Genomic DNA, 21,428 nt, shown 5'->3' with positions numbered 1-21,428 from the left:
AGGCACTGCCCTGCTACACCTGCCCAGCACAGTGTGTAGGCTTCCTGATCATCTCCAGGTCCTCACAGTTCTGGTAGTCGGGCTCTTCCCGAGATGCCCACAGCTCCCTAGGCAGTGCCTCCAGCCTCAGGAGGGGGAACCAGTGGACAGATGTGTCGTTAAAAGCGTCAGTGTACCGGGGAGTCTGAGGCAGTGGGAGCTCCTCCAGGCCTTGCAGAATCTGAGCACAGAGGTCCAGACACATCGTTAGGCGGGACCCTACTCTCCTGGCTTCCTTTTCCGCCCACCTGCCCACCCTGCTTTCCTTCTGGAGAATAAGAAATGGGTGTTCTGGGATGCTGGACTTGAGAATGAAGGGGTTTGGGCACCACTAGGAAAGGTACCAACTGGCTCCAGGGGCAAGCCTCCTGCCAGCATGGGTGGATAGCATTACTCCAACACCCCCCGGCTGTTCTGTCAGGCACCTTTGCAACGTAGGGATAATTTTCTTTCAGGATCCTCGTCAACAACCTAGAAATAAAAAGTAAATATATGCACAATAAGGGAGTATATGAATGATTTTTTTTTCCAACTTATGACAGAAAACAAAGATGAGTTCAGAAAGGACTTTGGGAAGCAGTTGCTGGGAGAGGGCAGCACAGGCAGGCACGGTGAGGCAGTCAGGCATGGCTGTACAGGCACTGCTCCCCTCAGGAGAGGGGGTTACTTGCAGATTCCTCAAGGGCCTTTAGCTGGCCCCAGGGTTTGGCATGCCTTGAACCCAGCTCCTTGTGGAGAAAGCCTTTCTGCCTGCAGACGGGTCTTACCTCTCCTGCAGGCCCCGGAAACTGTTCCCAATGATGACCACCCTGGAAAGGGCATCTGCGGACCAGTTGCTCCAGAGTAGATTGTTGTACAGCGCTGTACCACAGTGTGGCATGTAGAAGGCAGTGGGCTGGCCGTGGACGCTGCGCTTGCCCTCCTGTGGAGAGCAGAACAGGTGCTGAGGGGCGAAGTGCTCTGCTCTGCACAGAGCCAGCACTCAAAGGCTGGCTGAACTGGGTGTTGGAGGGTCTCACCACTGTCAGAGCAGCAGGGTCATGAGGCTGAGACCATCCTGGGCCACAAAAACTCATAATAGGAAACCAGGAGGGGCTGGGGAAGGTGCCTGCCACCTAACCACGCCAGCCCACCCTGAGTGATTCCCAGAACTCACACACAACCAAGGTAGGGCCTACAAGGCTCTGCCCATGTGTTTTTAGTTTTTATGTGGTGTGTTTTGTTCACATGTCTGTGACCACGTGCATGCCTGACGTCTACAGAGGCCAGAGAGGGTGTCTGGTCTTGTGGAGCTGCAGCTACAGATGGCTGTGAGCCTCCACGTGGGAAGCTTCCTCTGGAAGAGCTGCCAGTGCTTGTAACAGCCGAGCCACCTCTCCAGGCCCTGGACTTATGGGCTTTGCAAACCTAACACATTAGTTCACGGTGCTGATTCAAGTTTTCACAGAAGAGTCCGAAATGGAAGTGACTGCTGGGCTTCCACGGGCTCTGGGAAGGCCAGAGGGGCAGTGAGTCCCAGAAAGCCTGTCCACTGGCAGAGGTGGGTGGTCTGGAGGAGCAGAAAGTGCCTACCTCGTTCTCACTCAGGACAGTCACACCAAGGGAGGTGAGCACCGAAACCTCAGTCTGGCTGAACAGAGGGTCATAGACCCAGCAGTGGCTTCTGGGGATCTGGAAGGCAAGAGGGCTACTTCAGTCCCACGCCCGCCTGCACCGTGTGCCAGGTGAGAGAGGAAGACAAAGCTCACCTGGCACGTCTCCAGAAAGAGCAGCATAAAAGCGAGCTGGGTACGAGCAGTCACACAGGAGGCGAAGTTCCCGAGGCCGTAGCACACGCATTTCACAGGAAAGGCGCTCATGGGCAAGGGCTCCCCCGACCCACCAGGTGATAAGTCAAGCTGCAGCCTTCCCAGGGCTTCTGCTAGGGCCTGCAGTTGCTCCAGCTGTTTCCTGAGACACTGGGTGATGGTTTCTGAAAGATCATTGCCCCCCCAAATGTGGTCAGAGCGCAAGCTGTGATCCCTGGAGCAGGGCTGTGAAAGATGGGCAACAGGCCCCAACATCCAGGGCGAAGCTGCCCCAGCCCTGTGTTCGGGCAGCCAAAGGCAGGACCCTCAACTCTATAGATGACTACATGGGACCAGAAGGGAGGCTAGGTTCAAAACGGCTGCCCACTCCACCTCCAGGCCCATAGGTTCCCCAGGTGAGCAAAGGCTGCTCAAGACACTGTCTATGTCCTTGCTGGGGAACAGAGCCCTAAAGCGTTTTGAATAGTAGCTTGATGCTGCCTTTCGTTTACCAAGCCGACTCTGACGCCTGCAGCCTGTAGGTGAGATTCCAGACCTGGCGTTGACACGGTCTGTTCATCCCGAGCGTCATGCTGAACATACAAGACCGAGGACACCACCGCAAGGAAAAGCACGACGCATGTAACGTTTAGCCACCCTGACACTGACTGACAGCATCCTCTGCCTTCCACGTGACAGCCAAGCACTTAACCTCCTTACTTAATTCTCAAAAACGACACTGCGGGATCTACACCCCACCATCTCCACTGCGGACTGACACAGCTGTGAGGAAGTCAGCGTCAGAACCCAGCGCAAGCCAGACTGAGAAACAGAATGTGCTTCGCTGCAGACTGTCCTCTGGCCACCCCCAGGCAGGCAGGCCCCACCCCTCAAGATGACACTCACCCAGAGCTGAATGGCAGAAATCAGAGATGCGAAGGTCCTCCCTGTCGAGAAGAAATGGAGTGGTCATCTCCCTTCTCTTTTGGGCCATCTTAGCTCTGACCATGAGCCAGATACGAGGAGAAGGTAACACCCTTTCAATGCGGGGCCAGCCTGGGGTAAAAAAGGAGCCCTCCTTCAAGGGGCCCTGGCTTCCCAGCGAGGGTCTGGCTCTGCTCTGCCTCTCTGACCTGTCAGGTGCAGCTCAATAAACTCGTCCTCAGACTTGGCCTCTCTGAGATGTGTGGCTTTCTCTCATGACTGGAGAGCACTAGGACTAACTGGGTGCTCAGCAGCAGGAAGTTGGTAAGCAGCTTTCCCTTATAAACAGTTCTAACGGGGAAGTCCACGGGGCTGGTCTTTGTTCACGTCAGTCAGCAGAGGGCAAACCCAGCAACAGTGAAGCCGTGCTTAGGGGCCACAGAGGGGAGAGGAACTGCCCCAGCCGACCCACCTTCCTCCAGGGAAAGCAGAGAGAATAAAGTACCCTGTAAATCCTAGGTAGCCAGGGAGTCAGTAGGGGTCCTGGGAGATTGTGGAGGAGCTGAGGAAACAGCAACTATCTGGTGTGGGCCCTGAGAGTTTAGGCCTCAGGCACCTTGCTCTCACGGATCTTCAGAGACCCCAGAGGTGCTTATCTGCCCCCTCAGGCACGTGGCCAGTAATTTCTTCCTGTTCTCAGAGATAACTGCCAAGTCACCATTGCTTTTTGAGTCTCACTTGGCTCCCTCATCATAACCCTTTTTGACCCACCTGAAATGGTACCAAAGTGTGTAACTCAGCCATGAAAGGCAGGCCACAACTAGAAAAGGCAAGGACACGGCTTAAGCGTGTGGATGGTGGGTACCGTCTATGTGCCCTGTGGGGAGATGGGAGTGCGGGCGGAGAGTCCAGGATAAAGAATAGGTGGGAGCACAGCCTGAGCCTGAAACAATGGCCTTTGTATGTTATCTTGTTCAACATTTTCTTTTAAAGATTATGTAGATAGAGTGCTCTGCCTGCATGTACACCTGCAGGCCAGAAGAGGGCACCAGATCTCGTTATAGATGGCTGAGAGCCACCATGTGGTTGCTGGGAATTGAACTCAGGACCTTTGGAAGAGCAGCCAGTGCTCTTAACCGCTGAGCCATCTCTCCAGCCCCGAGTGCTCAAGATCTTAATGGGGCTCTGCTGTGGGATGCGAAAGTCTGTACGCACAGCTGCTGCTCAGTACACCACTGATGCCAATGTTAACAGCTGTGTTCACGCCGCAACCTACACTACTGATAGCAACCAATGTAATAACACCTGTAATCCCGGCATTAGGAGAGACAGCGGCAGACTCTCCCACGGGTCCAGGCCTGCTGGGCTAGCCTAAGCCACAGTATGAGATCCTGTCTCACAAATACAAAACTAGAGCCGGGAAGATGGCTCACAGGGTTAGGACGCTTGCCACCACGGAGTTTGCAGTGAAAGGAGCCGTCCTCTGAGCTCCACCTATGCGCCGAGGCACACGCCCCCTCAACCTCAACAAAACAAAACAAAACAAAACAAAAAAACGAAAACCAACTAAGTAAAGAAAACAATCAACACTGGGCTTTACAAGAACTGTAAACCCCAGGCCCTGGAGTTTACCGGGCTTTAAGGTCACATCACTGGCAGGCGGAGCTGCTGCAACCGCAGTAACGGGAACGGCAGCTTTGCAGAGAGCTTGCAACAGTGCAACCCGGGGTGGGGGTGGGGGCTCAGCCTTCCCCACCCGGTGGGCACAGCCGGGGAGACTGAGGCTGGAGCGGCCTCTAGGCGCTGCACTCACTCGGCCTCCCGCAGGCGGCGCAGCACCGCCTCGCTGTCCGCCTCCGGCTCGGCCTGGGGCCCGCGGGCCTGACCACCGTCCCGCCGCGGCCGCCTCCCCGCGGCGCGCTTCCTCCGCGGAGCCACGGTGCTCCACGGTTCCAGGGCCTCCGCGACCGCCGCCATGCCCCCGACGTCACCACCGCGCGCCGGGGCGGCCACCACTCCCTCGACGTCACAGGCTCGAGTCGCACGCACCCGCACGCCATCGCCGAGCCCCCAGAGGCTGGAGGCTGCGCTGCCGGGCACAGGTATCAGAGCTGTCACGCGGGCTTCTGGGCTCGGGCTGCGGCCACTTCCCACACCTCCGTCCCCGCGTGCGCCTGGACCTTCCCTCTTGTTGTCACCTCTCAGGCTGCCGGGGCACAAGATGATTCTCTGGACTTTTGAGAACTAGCTGCTAGGTCCTCCGACCGGGAGGTGTGGCTTCCAGGAACTGAGCTGTCCCTGCACAGGCACCCTGTGTGCTCTGTAGCTGAGGTGGTGGATATTTAGGCCTTCTCGGGCTCATGGGGATCCCCCTCAGGCACTTCCTTCTTTCGAAGGGCCGTTTAAGAGAGGGTCCTGCTTTGTAGCCATGGCTCGCATGGAGCTCGGCAATCTGCATGCCTCTACCTCTCCGGAGCTGGGATTACAGGCCTGAGTGAGGTACCATGCCTGGCTCCGTCCCTAAGAGACGCCAACACACTGCCTGTGTTTCCGCAGATGGCGGAATTGTGGCTAGCGTTGTCCCTGAGGGTATTAGCCGGAGAAGTGGGACTAAGTACTGCAGATGAAAGTGGCTGAAGAGTTGTCACGACCGAGGATTAAAACCATTTCTGTGTTTCCTCCTAGTGTTATCTACGCGGTGAAGTATTACTGTCGGGAGATAGCATCATGAATAGAAAATTTTATGCCGTGAACCTGTTTCTGCAGAGTTTCCTCGGAGGAGCCAAGGAGTAGAGTGGGTGAGTCCAGGGTCCTTCCTAACTGGGGGGACCCACGGTCCACTGAGTTGTCCTGCCCCGTGGGAGGTTGAAATGAAGGACACTGTGGAAGTTCTGGCCTTGCACTCTGAGGAGCTGCACACGTTCTGATTGCACTGTGGAGGGCCAGTTCCTTAATTTAGGCTCGGCAGTTACCCAGCAACCACCTGATCTGTGTGGCTCCATAGCGCCCAGCGCTCTCCACACTCGTCCAGTTTCCCTTCAGCAAGGCGGACTGTGTTTTCTGCTGGAAAAAAAAAGGGGGAGGGGCTCTGAAGTCTCTGCTACCCGCTTTCTTTTTACTTTGAAACATTGTTGTTTATTGAGCCGTGCAGGTCACATGCGTGCTCATGAGTTTCTGAAAGAATTCACTCTTTGTGTTTACTCAGAGCTCAGGCACTCCTATGTGAACTGGAAACTTCCGCCTTTTTAAAGAACACACTGTAAGACCTTGAACTGTGCATACAGTCATAGGTCCTACCAGAAGCTGCCTCTACCCATCCAGCATGCCTCTCCCCACCGCAGAGCTCCCTGAGAGGAGTTGGAAGGGGCACCAGTGCAGACAGCCGCTCGGATGCTTCTGAAGCAGAGCACGCTTTTGTCTTGTTGAGCTAACCTGCTCCGCTCGAGCTGTCTCCTCCTGGACCTCTCAGCGCTGCAGACACTTCTGGAAGTGAACCTGCCACCTAGGGAAGTTGCACTTTGATGTTGAGTGAAAAGGAACCAAGTAGCAAAAGTCACCTGACCTGACCACACCTGGTGTTGCTGGACTGGGGACAGAGGAGGACTTCTAGGAGGAATAGCACATGAAGAGGATGAGGCCATCCGGAGAGTAAATGGCCACCACCACTCCCTCAGAGACAAAGTCAGCCTCGTGGTGAGTATCAAGGCCTGCCTGAGGTGGTTTCCAGGATCCTTTGAGTGAACTGGAAGCTCGGCCAGCCAGTCTTGCAGTTCCCCTTAGAGCAACCTCACTCAGCGTGGAAGCCTTTTCTTTCCAGAGCGTATGTGTTTGAACCTTCCCAGTCTGGGGCTGGATAAGGCCCAGGGGTAGAGTGTTCACCCAGCATTCGAGAGGCCCTGGTTCAATCCGTAGTGCAGCAAAAATAAGCAAAACCCAGATGACCACCGTACAAACCCCACCTCAGGTGCTGCGAGTAGGTGCCCGAGCAGGCAGTCCTGATGGCCTGGGTGTGTCAGGTCTGTGGAGAGGCAGGATGGCTGCAGCTGAGGTTTGGCCCGTCTGGCTCCCAAGGCTGTTGGACAGTTGGACAATGTCTCCCTGAAACTCGGTTCCCTCTGGAGCTTCATCCTTTTTTACAACCTGGTTCAGCAAATGCTGCTGAGAGGTGACAGTGAAAGGTGTGGCCTAGCTAGATCCGCAGACCTAGCAGCTGATTACACGTGGAGCCATGCACAGTGCTGCTGAGGTATAGTGAATGCAGAGGAACGAGTGATTTCAGTTGTGGGAGAGGACAGGGTGGCTGGTGGTCCACACAGGTGTTTTGGATCAGCATCTAACCTGTGGCCAGTTGCACATTGAGCCTTGGAGCTTGAGAAAGTGGATGATGTTGGGGCAGGCGTCTGCTGTGAGGAAGGTGATGGGAGGGCCTTGTGTCCTGCAGGAACGGTTCGGGTAACAGTGTCGTGTCCGCTTTGTGGGCTGCTCGGGCCTGGCTGGGTGCTCTCCAGAGTCTGAGAGCACAGCTGAAGTCCAGTCTCTCTGCCTAGCTCACCTTGTGCAGTCAGGTGGTGTCAGGCTCAGGGATAGAATCTTTCGAAGCCAGACGTCCTGGCTGAGCTGTCGTCCCAGAACCTGGGAGGGAGGCAAAGGCAGAAAGCTGCCGCAAGGCTGGTGAGGAAGCAAGCCTGGGCTGCTGGTAAGGTTCTGAGGGTCAGAGAGGAGTTTGGTGTTTCTCTGTCAGGTTTCAAAGGCTGCTGTCTTGTGGTACAGACAAGCATACCTGCTGCAGGCCCCCTTACACGTGTCCCACTAGTTCACGAGTTCTCAAGAGAAGGGCTGCTTCCCACCAGCGTGCTCTGGAGAAGTACAGTGGAGACACCTCAGGTTACTTTGTTACCAGAACTCGCAGAGATGGCAGGAAAGCATGCAAGCATGTGCTTGTTCAGCCACGGGGGAGGGTTTCCAACAGCAGGCCGCAGTAGGCCACCTGGTCCCCGCAGGAGCGGCTGCCTCCTCTGGGCACTGGCGTATCTAGTCTGTTGCACTTGCAGTGGGTTTATCTGCTTGTGGCTTCTGGACTCTTCCTGGCAGCTGAGCGCCAAGCCCTCCCCGAGCCGGGGCCCCATGGCTTCCTTCTGCTCTCTTGCCAGGTGGAACTACTTTTTTCTGTATGACGGTTCCAAGGTAAAGGGAGAAGGAGACCCCACCAGAGCTGGCATCTGCCACTTCCACCCGTCCCAGGTAAGCAGGGGCAGCTGTGCACGCGGCCTCGGTTAAGACGTGTTGGGGGGACTCTCAGGCGTGTGCATGCTCTGCTCTCTCCCCGGCCCCCTCTTTTTCCTTACTTACGTTTCAAGCTTTGAGCCAGGTTCTCACGGAGTTCCTGGCCTCCATGGGTGACAGGCCTGTGCCAGCAGCAGTGCTCTTGTGCGAGTCTTAAGTCCCCAGGCAGCTCGGGCCTCCTCTCTCCCAGCCCTGTCAGTTGTCCCCAGGCTTCTGTCTGTCTCCTCCTGTTCCTGAGTCTTTGATCCACTTATTTTAAAAGCTTTTATTCAAATAGCAAAGTAGAGACTCTTACATCCACCCCCAGGTCAGCACCTTTGAACACTGTGAGCCCCGACTGCCCTAATGTCTCTGTTTTTGTTTTTCCTAAGAAAGTTTAAAGCAAGTCCTAGACATGTGTCCTTTCACCCACCGGGCTTTATCGCATCACACACACCTGGCAGGACTGACCCTGAGTGACAGCTGCTTTAGTGTCATCAGGTGCTGCAGCCAGACTCTAACTATTGCTGGCTGTTTGGCATTCCCCTGCCTGGCTCCCCCTCCCTCCCCAGTCCCCCTAGACGGGACCCTAACAACACAGCATAGCCTGCTTGCTCAGTCTGTGCTAAGTCCTCACACACCAGCCACCCTGTATTCTCCTCGGATGACCCAGGCTGCTCTTGACTCATCTCATTTTTATTTATGTATATAAGTGTTCTGCCTGGTGCCCCTGAGAGCGCTGTCTCCTCGGGCTGGATGGTTACAGATGGATGTGAGCCACCTCTCTAGTCCCCGCCCTTGAGCTTTGGGCTCTCTGTGTCAGCGGGATTGCAGGCACAGGCCACCGTGCTCGGCTACTACTGCTTTTTATGATCCTACAAATACAACAACTGGGCCGCGTGTGACCTCTAACGCCTACAGTCCCAGCACGCAGAGGCCAGAGGGCAGAGGTAGAGGCAGAGGAGCCCTGAGCTTGAGGCTAGCCTGGTCTACAGAGTGAGTTCTAGGACAGCCAGGGCTGCACAAAAAGGCACTGCCCCAACACACATGCACACACACACCACGCAACACACACACACATACACAACACCCCCATACCCACACACCATGCAACACACACCCCACACACACCTCTGGCCAGGTGGCTCAGCGGGTCAAAGCATAAGCCTGAACTAAATCTCTAGAACCCATAATGGAAGAGAAAATTAGCTTCTAACAATGGTTCCCTGATACCCACGCAGGCGCCACGATGCATGTGCCCAGCCCACACACGGGGACACAAAGAAATGCATGCAATAGTGTTTGTTCTTATTAAAAATATAAAAACTAGGGCTGGAGAGATGGCTCAGAGGTTGAGAGCACTGATTGTTCTTCCACAGGTCCTGAGTTCAATTCCCAGCAACCACATGGTGGCTCACAACCATCTGCAATGTGATCTGGTGCCCTCTGCTGGCCTGCAGCCATACATGCAGACAGAGCACTGTATAAATAATAAATAAATAAGTAGATTTATTTAAAAACATATAAAAACTATTCTTGGCCTGTGAAAACGGAGAGCAGATGCTGGTCTGTGTAGAGCAGCCAGGTTGAGCGTTGTCTGCTTCTCCCACAGACCCTGTTAGACCAGCAGGAGCTGCTCTGTGGCCAGCTTGCTGGCGTAGTGCGCTGCCTAGGAGACCTTTCTGGCACCCCGCCCATGCTCATCCGCCTGCGGAAGCTCAAATTCGCCATCAGGGTGGATGGGGACTACCTGTGGGTAAGTCTGAAGGCGCAGGCCTGCTGTGGGAGTGTTGTGTTGTCCACCCGTGTTCTTCCCCTGGCTGCAGCTGCTTCTCAGACCTCGGTGCTCTCTGACCACTGCTCTGGTGCTAAGGGAGAATGCAGAGGAATGTTAACCCTGCAACATGGCCGCTCTGATCACATCCAAACCCCTCCTAGGTCTGTGTGACCCAGCTGGAATGCACTCAGGTCCTTAGCACACACCTTTACTCCCCAACAGTCAAGGTGAAGTTAGTTGTAGGAGGGGGCACCCTTGCTTGAAACTGATATCTTCAGTGAGAGGCAGAGAAAGTGACAAACCAGAAAGATTTGACAGAACAGAGCAGCACAACTCTCAGGAGATGGAGGAAAGAGAAGCTATTTAGGAGAAAGCAGCATGGGGGTGGGGGGAAGAGCACGCAGTTGTACAGAGGCAGCAGAGAGAACAAGCTGGACACAGGTGAACACAGAAGGAGCCAGAGAAGGAGGTGGAGGACTGAACAGATCGCCAGGTTAGCATGAGGCCAGGCAGAGCAGCTCAGCCAGATGGAGCCAGTCAGCTTGGAGAGGCATTTGAGCCAGAACAGCTGAGCTGCATCAGCCAGCCAGAGCTCAGAAAGAACTAGAAGGGGTGAGCTTATTCAGCAGTAAGCCTCCGAAAAGACAACTAATTCAGGCGAATAACTGCGGATCAGGGCCTCATGATGTCAAGCAGCACTCTGCCCCTGCGCCACATACAGCCCTTCTTCAAAACACTTCAGATGCTGGGCGTGGTGGCGCACACCTTTAATCCCAGCACTCGGGAGGCAGAGGCAGGCGGATCACTGTGAGTTCAAGGCCAGCCTGGTCTACAAGTGAGTCCAGAACAGCCAAGGCTACACAGAGAAACCCTGTCTCAAAAAACAAAAAACAAACCAAAAAAAAAAAAAAAAAACACCTCAGATCTACTGTGCTCTGAGCAGGGCGGGTGTTTTTCATATTCTTTTTACTTATTTAATTTGCACGTGTCTGGTTTATGCAGGCGTGTACATGTTTATATGTGTGTGTATGTGTACACATATACACATATGTGGAGACCCAGTTTATAGCATGTCCATTGCTTTTCCTTGATGAGCTACTGCCCTCTGTTTTGATGGTGTCTGGTCAGTGTTGCCTTCTGTAGCTTTTACCTGTGGTAGCCCGAGAAACTGTTGCCGACTATTGCCGACTATTTTGGTCTCAAATTGAAAAAAAAAAAAAGTTGATTGTTTTTCCTTTTAAATTTGTGTCTATAATGCTACTTTGTTTTCTGTTTGTGGGTGCTGTGAGTGGAGATCAAGGGTGATTCCCCCCACCCCAGTCTGGTTATGCAACATTCTTGCACAGTTGCTGAGTTCCCTACGCACCTGTGTCATAAGTCAGGTGACTGAGCACAGGTGGGTCTGGGTTGGCTTGAAAATTCAGCATGTCCCACCTGCCGTGATTTCTGTGGTTCTGTGTGAGGCTTGGGATGGACAGTGTCTCTCCTGAGTTCAATCTCTTCTCCAGTGGCGCTCTTACATTTTCACTGCAGTCAGTCTGTTGGTGTGGCGGAGAGTCCTGAGTTGGAGAGCAGCTCTGCAGGGGAGGGTTGGAGGCGGCTGCATTGCTCTCTTAGAATTGCTGGAGTGTGTCAGCTGCTGCCCTCCATCTCTTCAGGTTAACATGCAGTGTCCCGGCACAGCCTCACACAGGGCAGAGGGGCAGCCAGCACAGGTGCGGCTCACAGGGCAGGCTGGGGTCACTGGGATCTGGGGTGCCCTTGAGCCGAGCAAGGCCCTGGAATGAGCACCAATGGACACTCAGGCCGGCCTGGCCAGTGGAGGCAGGCAGTGCTTGGTGTCTGTGGAAGTGGGCCTGGCTGCAGGACTGTGCGCCACGCAGCAGTGACAGAGGTTTAAATTAATCTCATGGCAGTGCACACTTAGTGGCAGTTACACAATGACAGGGCACACTCAGCAGCAGTTACACGATGGCAGGACACAGTCAGCAGCAGTTACACAAAGGCAGTGCACACTCAGCGGCAGTTACACGAGGGCAGTGCACACTCAGCAGCAGTTACATGAGGGCCTCCCTTGAGTGGTTTTCTTGGCTCAGCATGGTGCCCACACCCTCAACCCCAGTACTCGGACAGCAGAGGCAGGTGGATGTCTGTGAACTTCAGAGTAGCTCAGTTCTCAGCACTCACATGGTGGCTCACACCCATCTGTGACTTCAGTTCCAGTGGATCTGACACCCTCTCTGGCTTCCTCAAGTACTGGGCACACACGCAGACAAACCACCCATACATTTAAACCACACACACACACACACACACACACACACACACACACACACACACACACACACTCACTCTTGTATAAATTTAAGTCTAAGGATCCTGGCACCAAGGTGGCTCACACCTTTAATCCTAGCACTTGGGAGGCAGAGGCAGGTGGATTGCTATGAGTTCAAAGCCAGCCTGGTCTACAAAACGGCCAGGACTACACAGAGAAACCCTGTCTCTAAAAAAATGAAATGTAAGAGCCTTGGCTAGCTATGGCTCAGTGGTGTGCATGTTCACCACCAAGCCTTGTGACCCGAGTTTGATCCCCAAGATACGTCTGGTGACAGTGAAGAACCTACTTTTGCAAATTGTCCTCTGACCTCCACGTGTGCACTGTGACCCCTGACCTCCACGTGTGCACTGTGACCCCGACCTCCACGTGTGTGCTGTGACCCTGACCTCCACGTGTGTACTGTGACCCTGACCTCCATGTGTGCACTGTGACTCCCATCCTCCATGTGTGCACTGTGACCCCTGACCTCCACGTGTGTGCACTGTGACCCTGACCTCCATGTGTATACTGTGACCCTGACCTCCATGTGTGCACTGTGACCCCGCCCTCCATGTGTGCACTGTGACCCCTGACCTCCATGTGTGCACTGTGACCCCTGACCTCCATGTGTGCACTGTGACCCCGCCCTCCATGTGTGCACTGTGACCCAGCCCTCCATGTGTGCACTGTGACCTTGACCTCCATGTGTGCACTGTGACCCCGCCCTCCGTGTGTGCACTGTCACCCTGACCTCCCAAAATGTAAGCAAGGAAATCTAAGTTATCTGTTGAAAACACGTGGCCTCTGTCTTTCCCAGTCGTATTTCGCTTCCCATATGGTTTGCATCCATTCTGCAGATGCCATGTCTGCATTGGGGTGCATGCGTGCGTTGTGTGTGTTTATCACCCTGGTCTTCTGCCTCCACCTCCCGTGTGCTACCACACTGTGCATTACGTACTGGAAGCTCACTCACCGTGTGTCCCTGCGTGTGTGTGCATGTGTGTGCGTGTGCGTGTGTTTGTGCCTACCGCAGTCTGCCCACTGTGGGGTGTGTGTAGGTAAGAGGACAGCATTGCCGCAGCTGCTTTCCTCCTCCCACCGTGTGCGTCTCTGGGACTGAGCTTTCCTCCCAGGCTTAGCAGCTCCTGCCTTTACCCAGTGAGCCGTCCTGCCAGCCCAGACATGCTCCTCTGTTAAGGAAACCAACCGCCTTCTGCGAGCTCTGTGGCTTTAGCTGGGTTGCTTTGTTGCCAGTGGCTCTGTGGTATAATTTGATATCTAGTACGGTGACAGGCCTGCTACAACTTCTAGTCAGGATCTTGTTTTTTTGCCCTGTAAGTTTTAGGATCATTTTTCTGAGTTCTGTGAGGGTGTTTTGGTTTTATTTATTATTTATTCATTTATTTATTATGTATACAGTCCTCTGCCTGCATGTACGAAGAGGGCATCAAATCACACTATAGATGGTTGTGAGCCACCGTGTGGTTGCTGGGAATTGAACTCAGGACCTCTGGAGGAGCAGGCAGTGCTCTTACCCTCTGAGCCGTCTCTCCAGCCCAGTTTTTGTGTTTTGATGGGGGTTGGTTGTATTGACTTTGGATTGCATTATACCGGCTGCTACTTTTTTTTAAAGATTTATTTTATTTATTGTATATGAGTGTTTTATCTGCCAAAGAAGGCATCAGATCACATTGTAGATGGTTGTGAGTGACCATGTGGTTACCCGGTTGCTACGCTTATGCTGCACGTTACCTCTCCCTGAGCGCCAGGCCTCCTGTCTCCCTGCGCCTCTCAACGCCAGTCTCTTCCATATTTGTAAGTTTTCACAGTGGCAGCCTTTCACAATACCTCCGCTCTAGATTTTTTGTTGTTGGTGGGTTTTTTTTTGTTTTGTTTTGTTTTGTTTTTAAGCTATGAGAAATGGGTTTTTCTCTTTTAATTTTTTCCTTTCCTAGCAAATATGTTATTGATACATGGAAAAACTATTTCTTTGTAGGTTGGTTTTGCGTCTTGCTGCCTCACTGGAAGTGCTTATCAACCCTGAGCACTTCCTGGTACAGTCTGCAGGGCAGTTGAAGTGTAGGATCATTGTCGCTTACGAGGACGGATGACTTGACTTCTTTATTTCTGTTCATGTCCCCTTTCTTCCTTTCTCTAGTTGCTCCAGCTAAGACTGTGAGCTCTAGATGGAGTGACTGTGGCCAGGTTTGCCCTTGGCCCCCTCCTGCATCTGGCATGCTACCTTTCTCACTCTTAGTACAGCCTGTTCGAGCCCATCTGTGGTTCTTTTCAGCACTTGCATTATGAAGAGATATTGAACCTTTTTATGCCAGTGAGATGATTGTGTGCTGTCTCTCTGGGTCTTTCTGTGTGCTGAGCTACGGCAGGGACTTGTGCCTGGCTGCAGCAGCTGGCACCATGGAGGGAAACCACGCAGACCTGGTTCACAGGCTTCTCACTGTGCTTTTGGTTTGGTTTGGTTTTGGTTTTGGTTTTTTGGTTTTGTTTCTTTCGACAGGATTTCTCTGTGTAGGGGCCCTTGCTATTCTGGAACTTTCTTTGTAGACCAAACTGGCCTCAAATTCACAGAGGTCCACCTGCTTCTGCCTCCCTAATATTAGAACTAAAGGTGTGCTCTACTGTGCCCAGATTTCACTGTGCTCTTGGCCTCAATTTCCCACATGTGGAAATGTTTGTGACCAGTTGATGGGACAGACTAGACTGTGTCCCTTCCTCTGCTGTGCCCAGGGAGACACCGGCTTTGTGAGTGAGGGGCGCTGTCCCTCTCCTCTACCTCGTGAGACAGGTGAACAGTACACATTGCCTCGTGTTTGAGAGCTGTGATGGAATTTAAGATGAATGCCACCTGGGAGACCTGACTGCTGCACACGCATCACAAAATGAAGGCTGGAATGAACCAGCCTGCACATGCCTAGACCCACCATTAGCCCCACAGCTTCTGGGAAGCAGTGGCCGGCACTGTTGACACCAGCCACCTGGACGCTCAAGCCTCCGCCGGCGTGTCCACAATATACTGCTCCCACCGGCAGGCAGCCGCTCCAGCCACGTTTTCCTACTGTTTACTGAGCATGTGAACTGTGCCGAGAAAGCAACATGTCTGATTCTGCTGATTAGGGTTCAGGGGCTTCTGGCTGCTTGGAAATGTTTAGAAGACAGGAATCCAGGACCTACGTCCTCAGGTACTTGCAAGACAGACAGACAGCTGCTATTAGCAGAGCCTGGCTTGGGGTGGTGTGGAGGGAACCACTGGACATGAGGGGGACTGATGAAGTCTCCCCAAAACCACCACACGGGCTAAATCTAGATCAGGTTCCGAGGCGAGCGCTAGGTGAGGTGCTGGTCAGTACCACATGACCTGCCAGTTCTTTACTGCCTACTTCAGACTACTGGAAACACACACAGTGGGTGGACGTGACACACGGAGCAGTAAACGCTCCATAGGGAGATGTCAGAGGGGACCGTTGCCCATCAGCTTCAAACACAAGGACTTGGCCACCTACTGGACCTCCCGTCCTCTGGCATGGAGGTGCCACTGCCCCTCCCTCTTAAGCCCTCTGGGTGTCCTGTCCCCGCTGAGATGTACAGCCAACACTGAGACCCTGACCTCAGTCCTTTGCTGTCACAGCCCCGTCATAGGCCCTGGATTCCTGTCCCCTAAACATTTCCAAGCAGCCAGGAGCCCCCAGGTTCCTACTGTGTTGAATTTGTGGGATTGCCACCTTCCCCTGCACACAGTAGGTGCTCAGGTATTAAGTATGAGAGAGCCGCAGGCATCAGCATCGATTGCTCCTGAGAGTGCCGGGTGAGGCAGGCAGAGGCTGGACGGTCCTGCATGACGTGGGACATGGTCAAGTCACAGCCCCAGGCAGAGGCACTGTTCGCTCCATTATCCCTTTGCAATCTACGTGCAGTAGCCAAGTCTTCAAGGGTGCAAGCAGCTTTCATCTTAAGTCCCCCACAGATATTTGTTCCACACTTTAAAAAAAAAAAAAAAGGAGCTATGTGCTTGGCTGATGATAAACAGGCTTTTATTTTGACTTTTGGTTTTCAATAACGTTGCTTAACATCAAAACATCTCACATGCAAGTTAAATCTGTAAGCCAAAGGTACATTCAGCAATTCATCTTCAGCGCAGTTTTGAATGAGATGGATCATTCTATAGCTAAGTGAAGGTTACAGTTCTACGGTGTAATGCTGAGGCTTTTTGCCTGGAGCATCGCCCAGGACTCAGAGAGCTGGTCATATTTTGTCACACGGGGCCACACTCCACATCACGACCCACAGCTCTGCAAACCAATCCAGCCTCAGCCGGGCACAAATGCAAAGAGGCCACTTCCCCAAATAACAGCCTGCATCCACCTAAGACACCGATGCTACCACTGTGAGGTGGGGTGGCTGTGTGGAAGGTGCCAATCCCAAAATGCACCCCGTTGTCATGACATCCACGCTAGGGCAGGAACTGAGCAGCAGGTCGGCTCCGCAGCAGGGAGCTTGGAAGGTATGGAGTGTGAGGAGGGAAGTGTGATGCTGTGGAGGGGGGGGGCAAGCCCACGAGACAGCCAGGCCGGGACCCCTCTGCCCTCTGAGCAGTTCAGCCCGCCACCCCCTTGGTGTTCCTGTCCTCTTTGCACTATCTGATAGCACCTTCTTCCTTGCGTAGTACCCCCAACTTCAGCTCCAGTCTGCCCCCCGGGACGTGGCGTCATTACTTAGGATTGGCTTTGGGCCTGGCACTCAGGGGCCGGCCCTGTGTTGGGTGAGGAGCAGCCTGTGGTTTGGGGCGCCCGTGCTCCCGCTGCAGCAGGCGCTGCCTCCCCCGGGCCAGCGCCTCCAGGTACCACTGCTGCTCTTTCCCCTGCTGCTTTCTCTGCTCCAGCTTCTCCCTTCTGGCCTCCAGCTGGCAGAATTCCTCATCCAGGTGATGGAGCTGTGTCTGCAGCCTCCTGCTCTCAGCATTGATACCCTGGCAGAAGTCCTTGTGGGCCTGTTTGGCCGCGGCCTCCAAGGCCTTGGCCATCCTCCTCAGTTCCCTGGTGATGTCCTCTCCCGACTCCAGCAGGCTGAGCTCCTCCACTCGCTTCTCCAAGGCGGCCCTTTCTTTCAGGAAGTGCCAGTGTCGGTCTCGGTCCATGAGGGGGATGTCGGCCACGACGCTGGCCTCCTCCCTCTCTAGGGCCGCTTTCTCCCTGTCCTGCCTCTTCCTCACCTGTGCAACAGGCCTCAGGGCCCTGAGCTTCCTCCTCAAGCCGGCCTCCAGCCTCCTGCCCTGCACCAGCTGCATCCCGAGTGTGGCCTTGCGGGAGGTAAAGCTGGAGAGCAGCTCTCGCCTCTTGTCCTCGATCTCCTGACACTGCTGGATGTAGTCCTTCCAGAGGGAGTCGTACTTGCTCTGGCGCTCCTCCCCTGCCTTCTTCAGGTGCTCCAGGAAGGGCTTGTTTGCTGCCTCCTCCAATGCTATGTGCTTCTGCATCTCCCTGACGTCCCTCAGCAGCACTGACTGCCGGCTCTTAACTGCTTCCATCTCCCGCTCCAGCTGGCTCATGGCCGCCAGGGTCTTCTTTCTCACCTTCCTCTGCAGCCGAGTCATAGACTCTGGCCTCAGGAAGCTGTTGAGAAGGGTCATGTGTGGGGCCTCTGAAAGACGAGGCTGGGGGCCACCAGCAAACCCTCCTTTGGAATCCAGAGGCTCGCTGGGACTGCTTTCCAAATCTTCCAGGCTGACTCCTGAGGAGCAGGTGCTGGCAACATGCGTGTGCTTGTCAGGGGCGCTGTGGCCAGTTCGGGAAAGTCCCTCCTCTCTGTTCCTCTCCTCCTGGAGAATGACCTCTGGCCACCTCACCTGGAAGTCGCATATGGCCTTCCTCCTGGCCAGACAAGGCCTGTACCAGACTTCTTGGTAGGTCACAGAGGTCTTACCCTTCCTCTCAGGAGTTGGTGGTGTTCCTCCATCCCAGCCTCCCTCTCTGGTGGGGAAGACGGTGGCTCTTCTGTCCCAGGTGTCCCAGGTAGTATAATCCTGGCCATGGGGCTCCATAAACCCTCCCTCTTGGGTGTGGGCCTTTGCCCCTCCCAGACCCTGCTACCAGAGGCTCAGAAGCTCAGCACCTTCTCCTGGCTACCTTAGTTCCCTCTGCTCATCCTCCAGGCTCTACAGATGCAGGTAACCACCGCCCCCAGGTTCCCCCAAGGTTGGAGGTACTGGCATCTAGGCCCAGGCAGCACAGAATGTGGACTGTTAGTCTTGTCATTAACCCTTAGGTGGCGCGTTTGCCTCGTGGGCGGGGCTTGTGGGGGCGGGGCTTGTGGGGGAGGGGCGGGGCCTGGAAAGACTCTGAGGCTGGTGCTTTAGGCCAGTACACAAGCAAGGTTGGAAGAAAAGCTGCAGAGGCTTGGCGCCTGTGGCAGGCAGCACCCGGGCTTTCTCAGCTCTGCCCGGGACTTCATTTGCACCTGTGACCTACACTGTGCTGGCTGGGCAGGAGGCCTGGGAGTGGGGGAGGGTGCCGAGGGCCTGGAGGTTCCAGGCTACTGGCTTCACTTCTCAGTGTGGAGTTTGGGCGCAGTCTGGTCTGTTCTTCCGGCTTTGGACACCCTCAGTGCCCTCTGGGTTCCCTGTGCCATGGCTGGTGTGTGAAGGGTGGGGCTTGCACAGCAAGCTACCTCAATTTCCCAGGAAGAGAGAGCCACCTCGGAATTGTATCCTGTGCATCCACATTTGAGACATGCCCAAATGTGGACAGGGAGGAAAGCCTCCCACAGACAGAGCAGAGAGAGGATTCCAAGCTCGGCCACAGCACTAGCTGGCTTTCTCTGCCGTGAGCACAGCTGAGGGACTTCCCCAGGGAAGAAGGCACTTGCCTTGTGGCCCTAGAAGTTTCAGTGCCTCCTGGCAGGAAGCAGGGAGAGGTGTCCCTCTGTCTGGGGCCTTGGGAAGAGACTCCTGGCATAGGCCATGCATAGTCGATGGCCAGCTCCCTGTGCTACCACTGACCTCATGTCCTGCCCCAGCGCTGCTGTGTGCAGACAAACTAGGTGCCCAGGAAATGTGAAAAGGGGTGAGTGAAGAGTGAGAGACAAAGGGGAGAAGCCGCAGGGTAAGTCAGGACTCAGGTCCCTTTCATCCCAGCACTGGGTGATGGCGGCAGAGGCAGCAGAGAAATCCCTGTGAGTTTGAGGCCAGCCTGGTCTCTAGGGCTAGATCCATGGCTCCACAGTGAGGGAGGAAGGAACTTGGGATGCTGTCTTTCAGGGACAGGTGCAAACACACGCTTCTGACCTCCCCTCTGTGTCATTAACCATCCACCCCGGTCCTCAGTGTCAGTGCAAGGCCTTGTCCTGCCTTGAGATCTTTCTGTCGCCCCTTGATAAAGGGCAACTGTGACAGGGCACAGCTCCTGTGTAAGGCACGCGCCTCACTGTTGCTCACACAGTGGAGAATTCTGTGGATTTTGAGAGATTATGAGAAACAGTTTGCTTTTCTCCTGTGAACTGGCAGGCTGTGGTCAGCAGGGCCTGAAGAAGAGCGTTAATGTCAGGTGACCTCCGCACCTTTGTTCAGCATCTTCTGCACTGAAGAAAGAGGGGAAGACCCGTGTCACCCCCCAGCAGGTGGCCCCATGCCCAGCACAGCACTGCAGCATCCAACAGTGTTGTTAATGAGACGGGGATCGGTGTGCGTGATCTGGCTGCACAGTGGGACACAGACAGGGAGAGCCATTTCATAAAGGTCTTCCAGAAGCCATGTGTCTGCAGATCTGCCTGTTGGGCAGTGTGTCCTGGTTCCATTTTCTGTCTGGGCCTTCCCAACCCTGTCTCCTAGCCTGTGGCCCGACATACTACATGTCTGAAGGAATTCTGTGTCCCTGAAAGAAATTGATCCAAGCCTTACTGGACTCTCATACTTGCCTTGTGTGTCTTTCTTTTCTGTCGGCCTGAACCTCAGCTACTGGAGTGACTTGGTTGGTGTAGGGTGATGGCACCTCTCTGGAGGCATCTCCACAGGGCCCTCTGACACCCTCAGAAGGAACCGTTGCTGCAGAGCAGGGCGAGGCACCTGAAAGATGCCCTGACAAAACCCCTTCTCAAGCGACCTTGTTTTCAGGGATCTCTGGGGTTGCTTTCCGCATTTCCATTTGGTTTCTTTCAGAATCTTAGTTTCCTTGCTGCATTTTCTCCATGTCACTAACTCTCTCCTCAGTGCTACTGACTGACTTCCCCTCTAGAGTGGACTGAGCTCACCTGCCCCTCAGTGTTTTCTGTCAGATCACTGATTGCCTATTTACTTATTAGCCAGAACTGTTGAAACTGCGCTGGGAGTTTCCCTGCTGAGTGTCTGCACTCAGCTGTGGAGGCGGTTGCTCCTTTAGGGTGCTGCACTACCCAGCTCTGTCACTGTGCTTCTCTTGGCAGAGCACTGAGGGTTTTAGGGGTGGCCCTCCTGAGAGGTCTGTCCTGAAGCCACAGGGAGCAGCAGCAGCAGCAGCTGTGGGCACAGGACAGGTGTATTCAGAAAGAAGCCCAGTCCCAGCAGGAGCACAAAACCGACAGTGGCAACGCTACGGACTGTGTTGATGTTCACACGAGCAGCACGCAACTCATGATGCAAACGTTCAAAGCACTGGGCAAATGTAAGGAGAAGAACCAGGGAGTGCTTGTACATGTTCCGGGCAGGGCCAGGCTTGGATGTCTTCCTCAGCGCTCTCCACCATAGGTTTTGAGACAAGGTCTCTCACTGACCTGCAGTCCCTGACTTGGGTAGGCTGGCTGATCGCTCAGGGACCCTCCCTCCAGTCCCCACAGTGCCAGGGTTGCTGGCTCGCGCCACCATGGCGGCCTCTTCTCTCTGAGTGCTGCGTATCAAACTCAGGTGCTGCTTGCACGTCCAGCCTTCAACTTCTTAGAGGAAGGCAGGAAGCCTCGTGTGTGCCTCGGGTCTCCTCAGAGTGCAGCAGGAAGGCAGAATGCCAGTGTATGCAGAGGAGAGCAGAGAAGACAAAAGAAATCAACTGTAATAAACAAAAACTGCTGCCCAGGAGCAGGAAAGCAGGGAAACACGTTGCATGAGTGTGCAAAGAAGATGGCAGATAAAGCCACAAATGCAAAAACTTCATTCAATAAAAATTCTGGCAGGAATTCAGTAAGACAATGGTGGTAGTGGTGGTAGTGGTGGCGCAGGGGACACTGGGTGATGTCTCATGCTCAAAAAGCCAAAAACAGCGTTCAAAAGCAAGTCCCACATGACAATGGAGCCTCTTTCCAGGAGTCGAGTGTACCTGTTACGTGCGCTGAGGCTGGTGCTGCT

The 21,428-nt window shown here is 54.4% G+C and overlaps 2 protein-coding genes across 2 annotated transcripts in view; one reads left to right on the top strand and one right to left on the bottom strand.

Annotated features, from left to right (window-relative positions):
- Window positions 1–13: 13 nt before the first annotated feature.
- On the bottom strand, window positions 14–4,740 carry Srrd (SRR1 domain containing). Its single transcript, XM_051161737.1, has 7 exons — window positions 4,564–4,740; window positions 2,733–2,773; window positions 1,788–2,011; window positions 1,612–1,710; window positions 807–961; window positions 465–510; window positions 14–220 (listed from the first exon to the last, which is right to left on the bottom strand). The coding sequence occupies exons 1-7, from the start codon at window positions 4,725–4,727 to the stop codon at window positions 14–16; spliced, it is 936 nt and encodes a 311-aa protein (XP_051017694.1). The 5' UTR covers window positions 4,728–4,740.
- A 1,188-nt stretch (window positions 4,741–5,928) lies between these two features.
- The window catches only part of Hps4 (HPS4 biogenesis of lysosomal organelles complex 3 subunit 2), a 33,603-nt gene continuing 18,103 nt past the window's right edge, over window positions 5,929–21,428 (top strand). Inside the window, exons 1-3 of the mRNA XM_051161735.1 lie at window positions 5,929–6,443; window positions 7,901–7,991; window positions 9,625–9,768. Coding sequence (XP_051017692.1) covers window positions 6,403–6,443; window positions 7,901–7,991; window positions 9,625–9,768 — 276 coding nt within the window. The 5' untranslated portion in view covers window positions 5,929–6,402. The remainder of the gene's footprint in view (window positions 6,444–7,900; window positions 7,992–9,624; window positions 9,769–21,428) is intronic.

The sequence above is a fragment of the Acomys russatus genome, chromosome 19 (assembly GCF_903995435.1).
Source record: "Acomys russatus chromosome 19, mAcoRus1.1, whole genome shotgun sequence".
Taxonomy (NCBI): domain Eukaryota; kingdom Metazoa; phylum Chordata; class Mammalia; order Rodentia; family Muridae; genus Acomys; species Acomys russatus.
This window is presented reverse-complemented; position numbering and strand designations above follow the sequence as displayed.

What these genes read in the sequence shown, in the direction of transcription:
- Srrd (XM_051161737.1), bottom strand. Translation starts at nt 4,727, where the DNA reads ATGGCGGCGGTCGCGGAGGCCCTGGAACCGTGGAGCACCGTGGCTCCG. An exon ending in TTCCGGGGCCTGCAGGAGAG is followed by an intron (nt 511 to 806) that starts GTAAGACCCGTC and finishes TTTTATTTCTAG; the next exon opens with GTTGTTGACGAGGATCCTGA. An exon ending in ATTATCCCTACGTTGCAAAG is followed by an intron (nt 221 to 464) that starts GTGCCTGACAGA and finishes CTCTGTGCTCAG; the next exon opens with ATTCTGCAAGGCCTGGAGGA.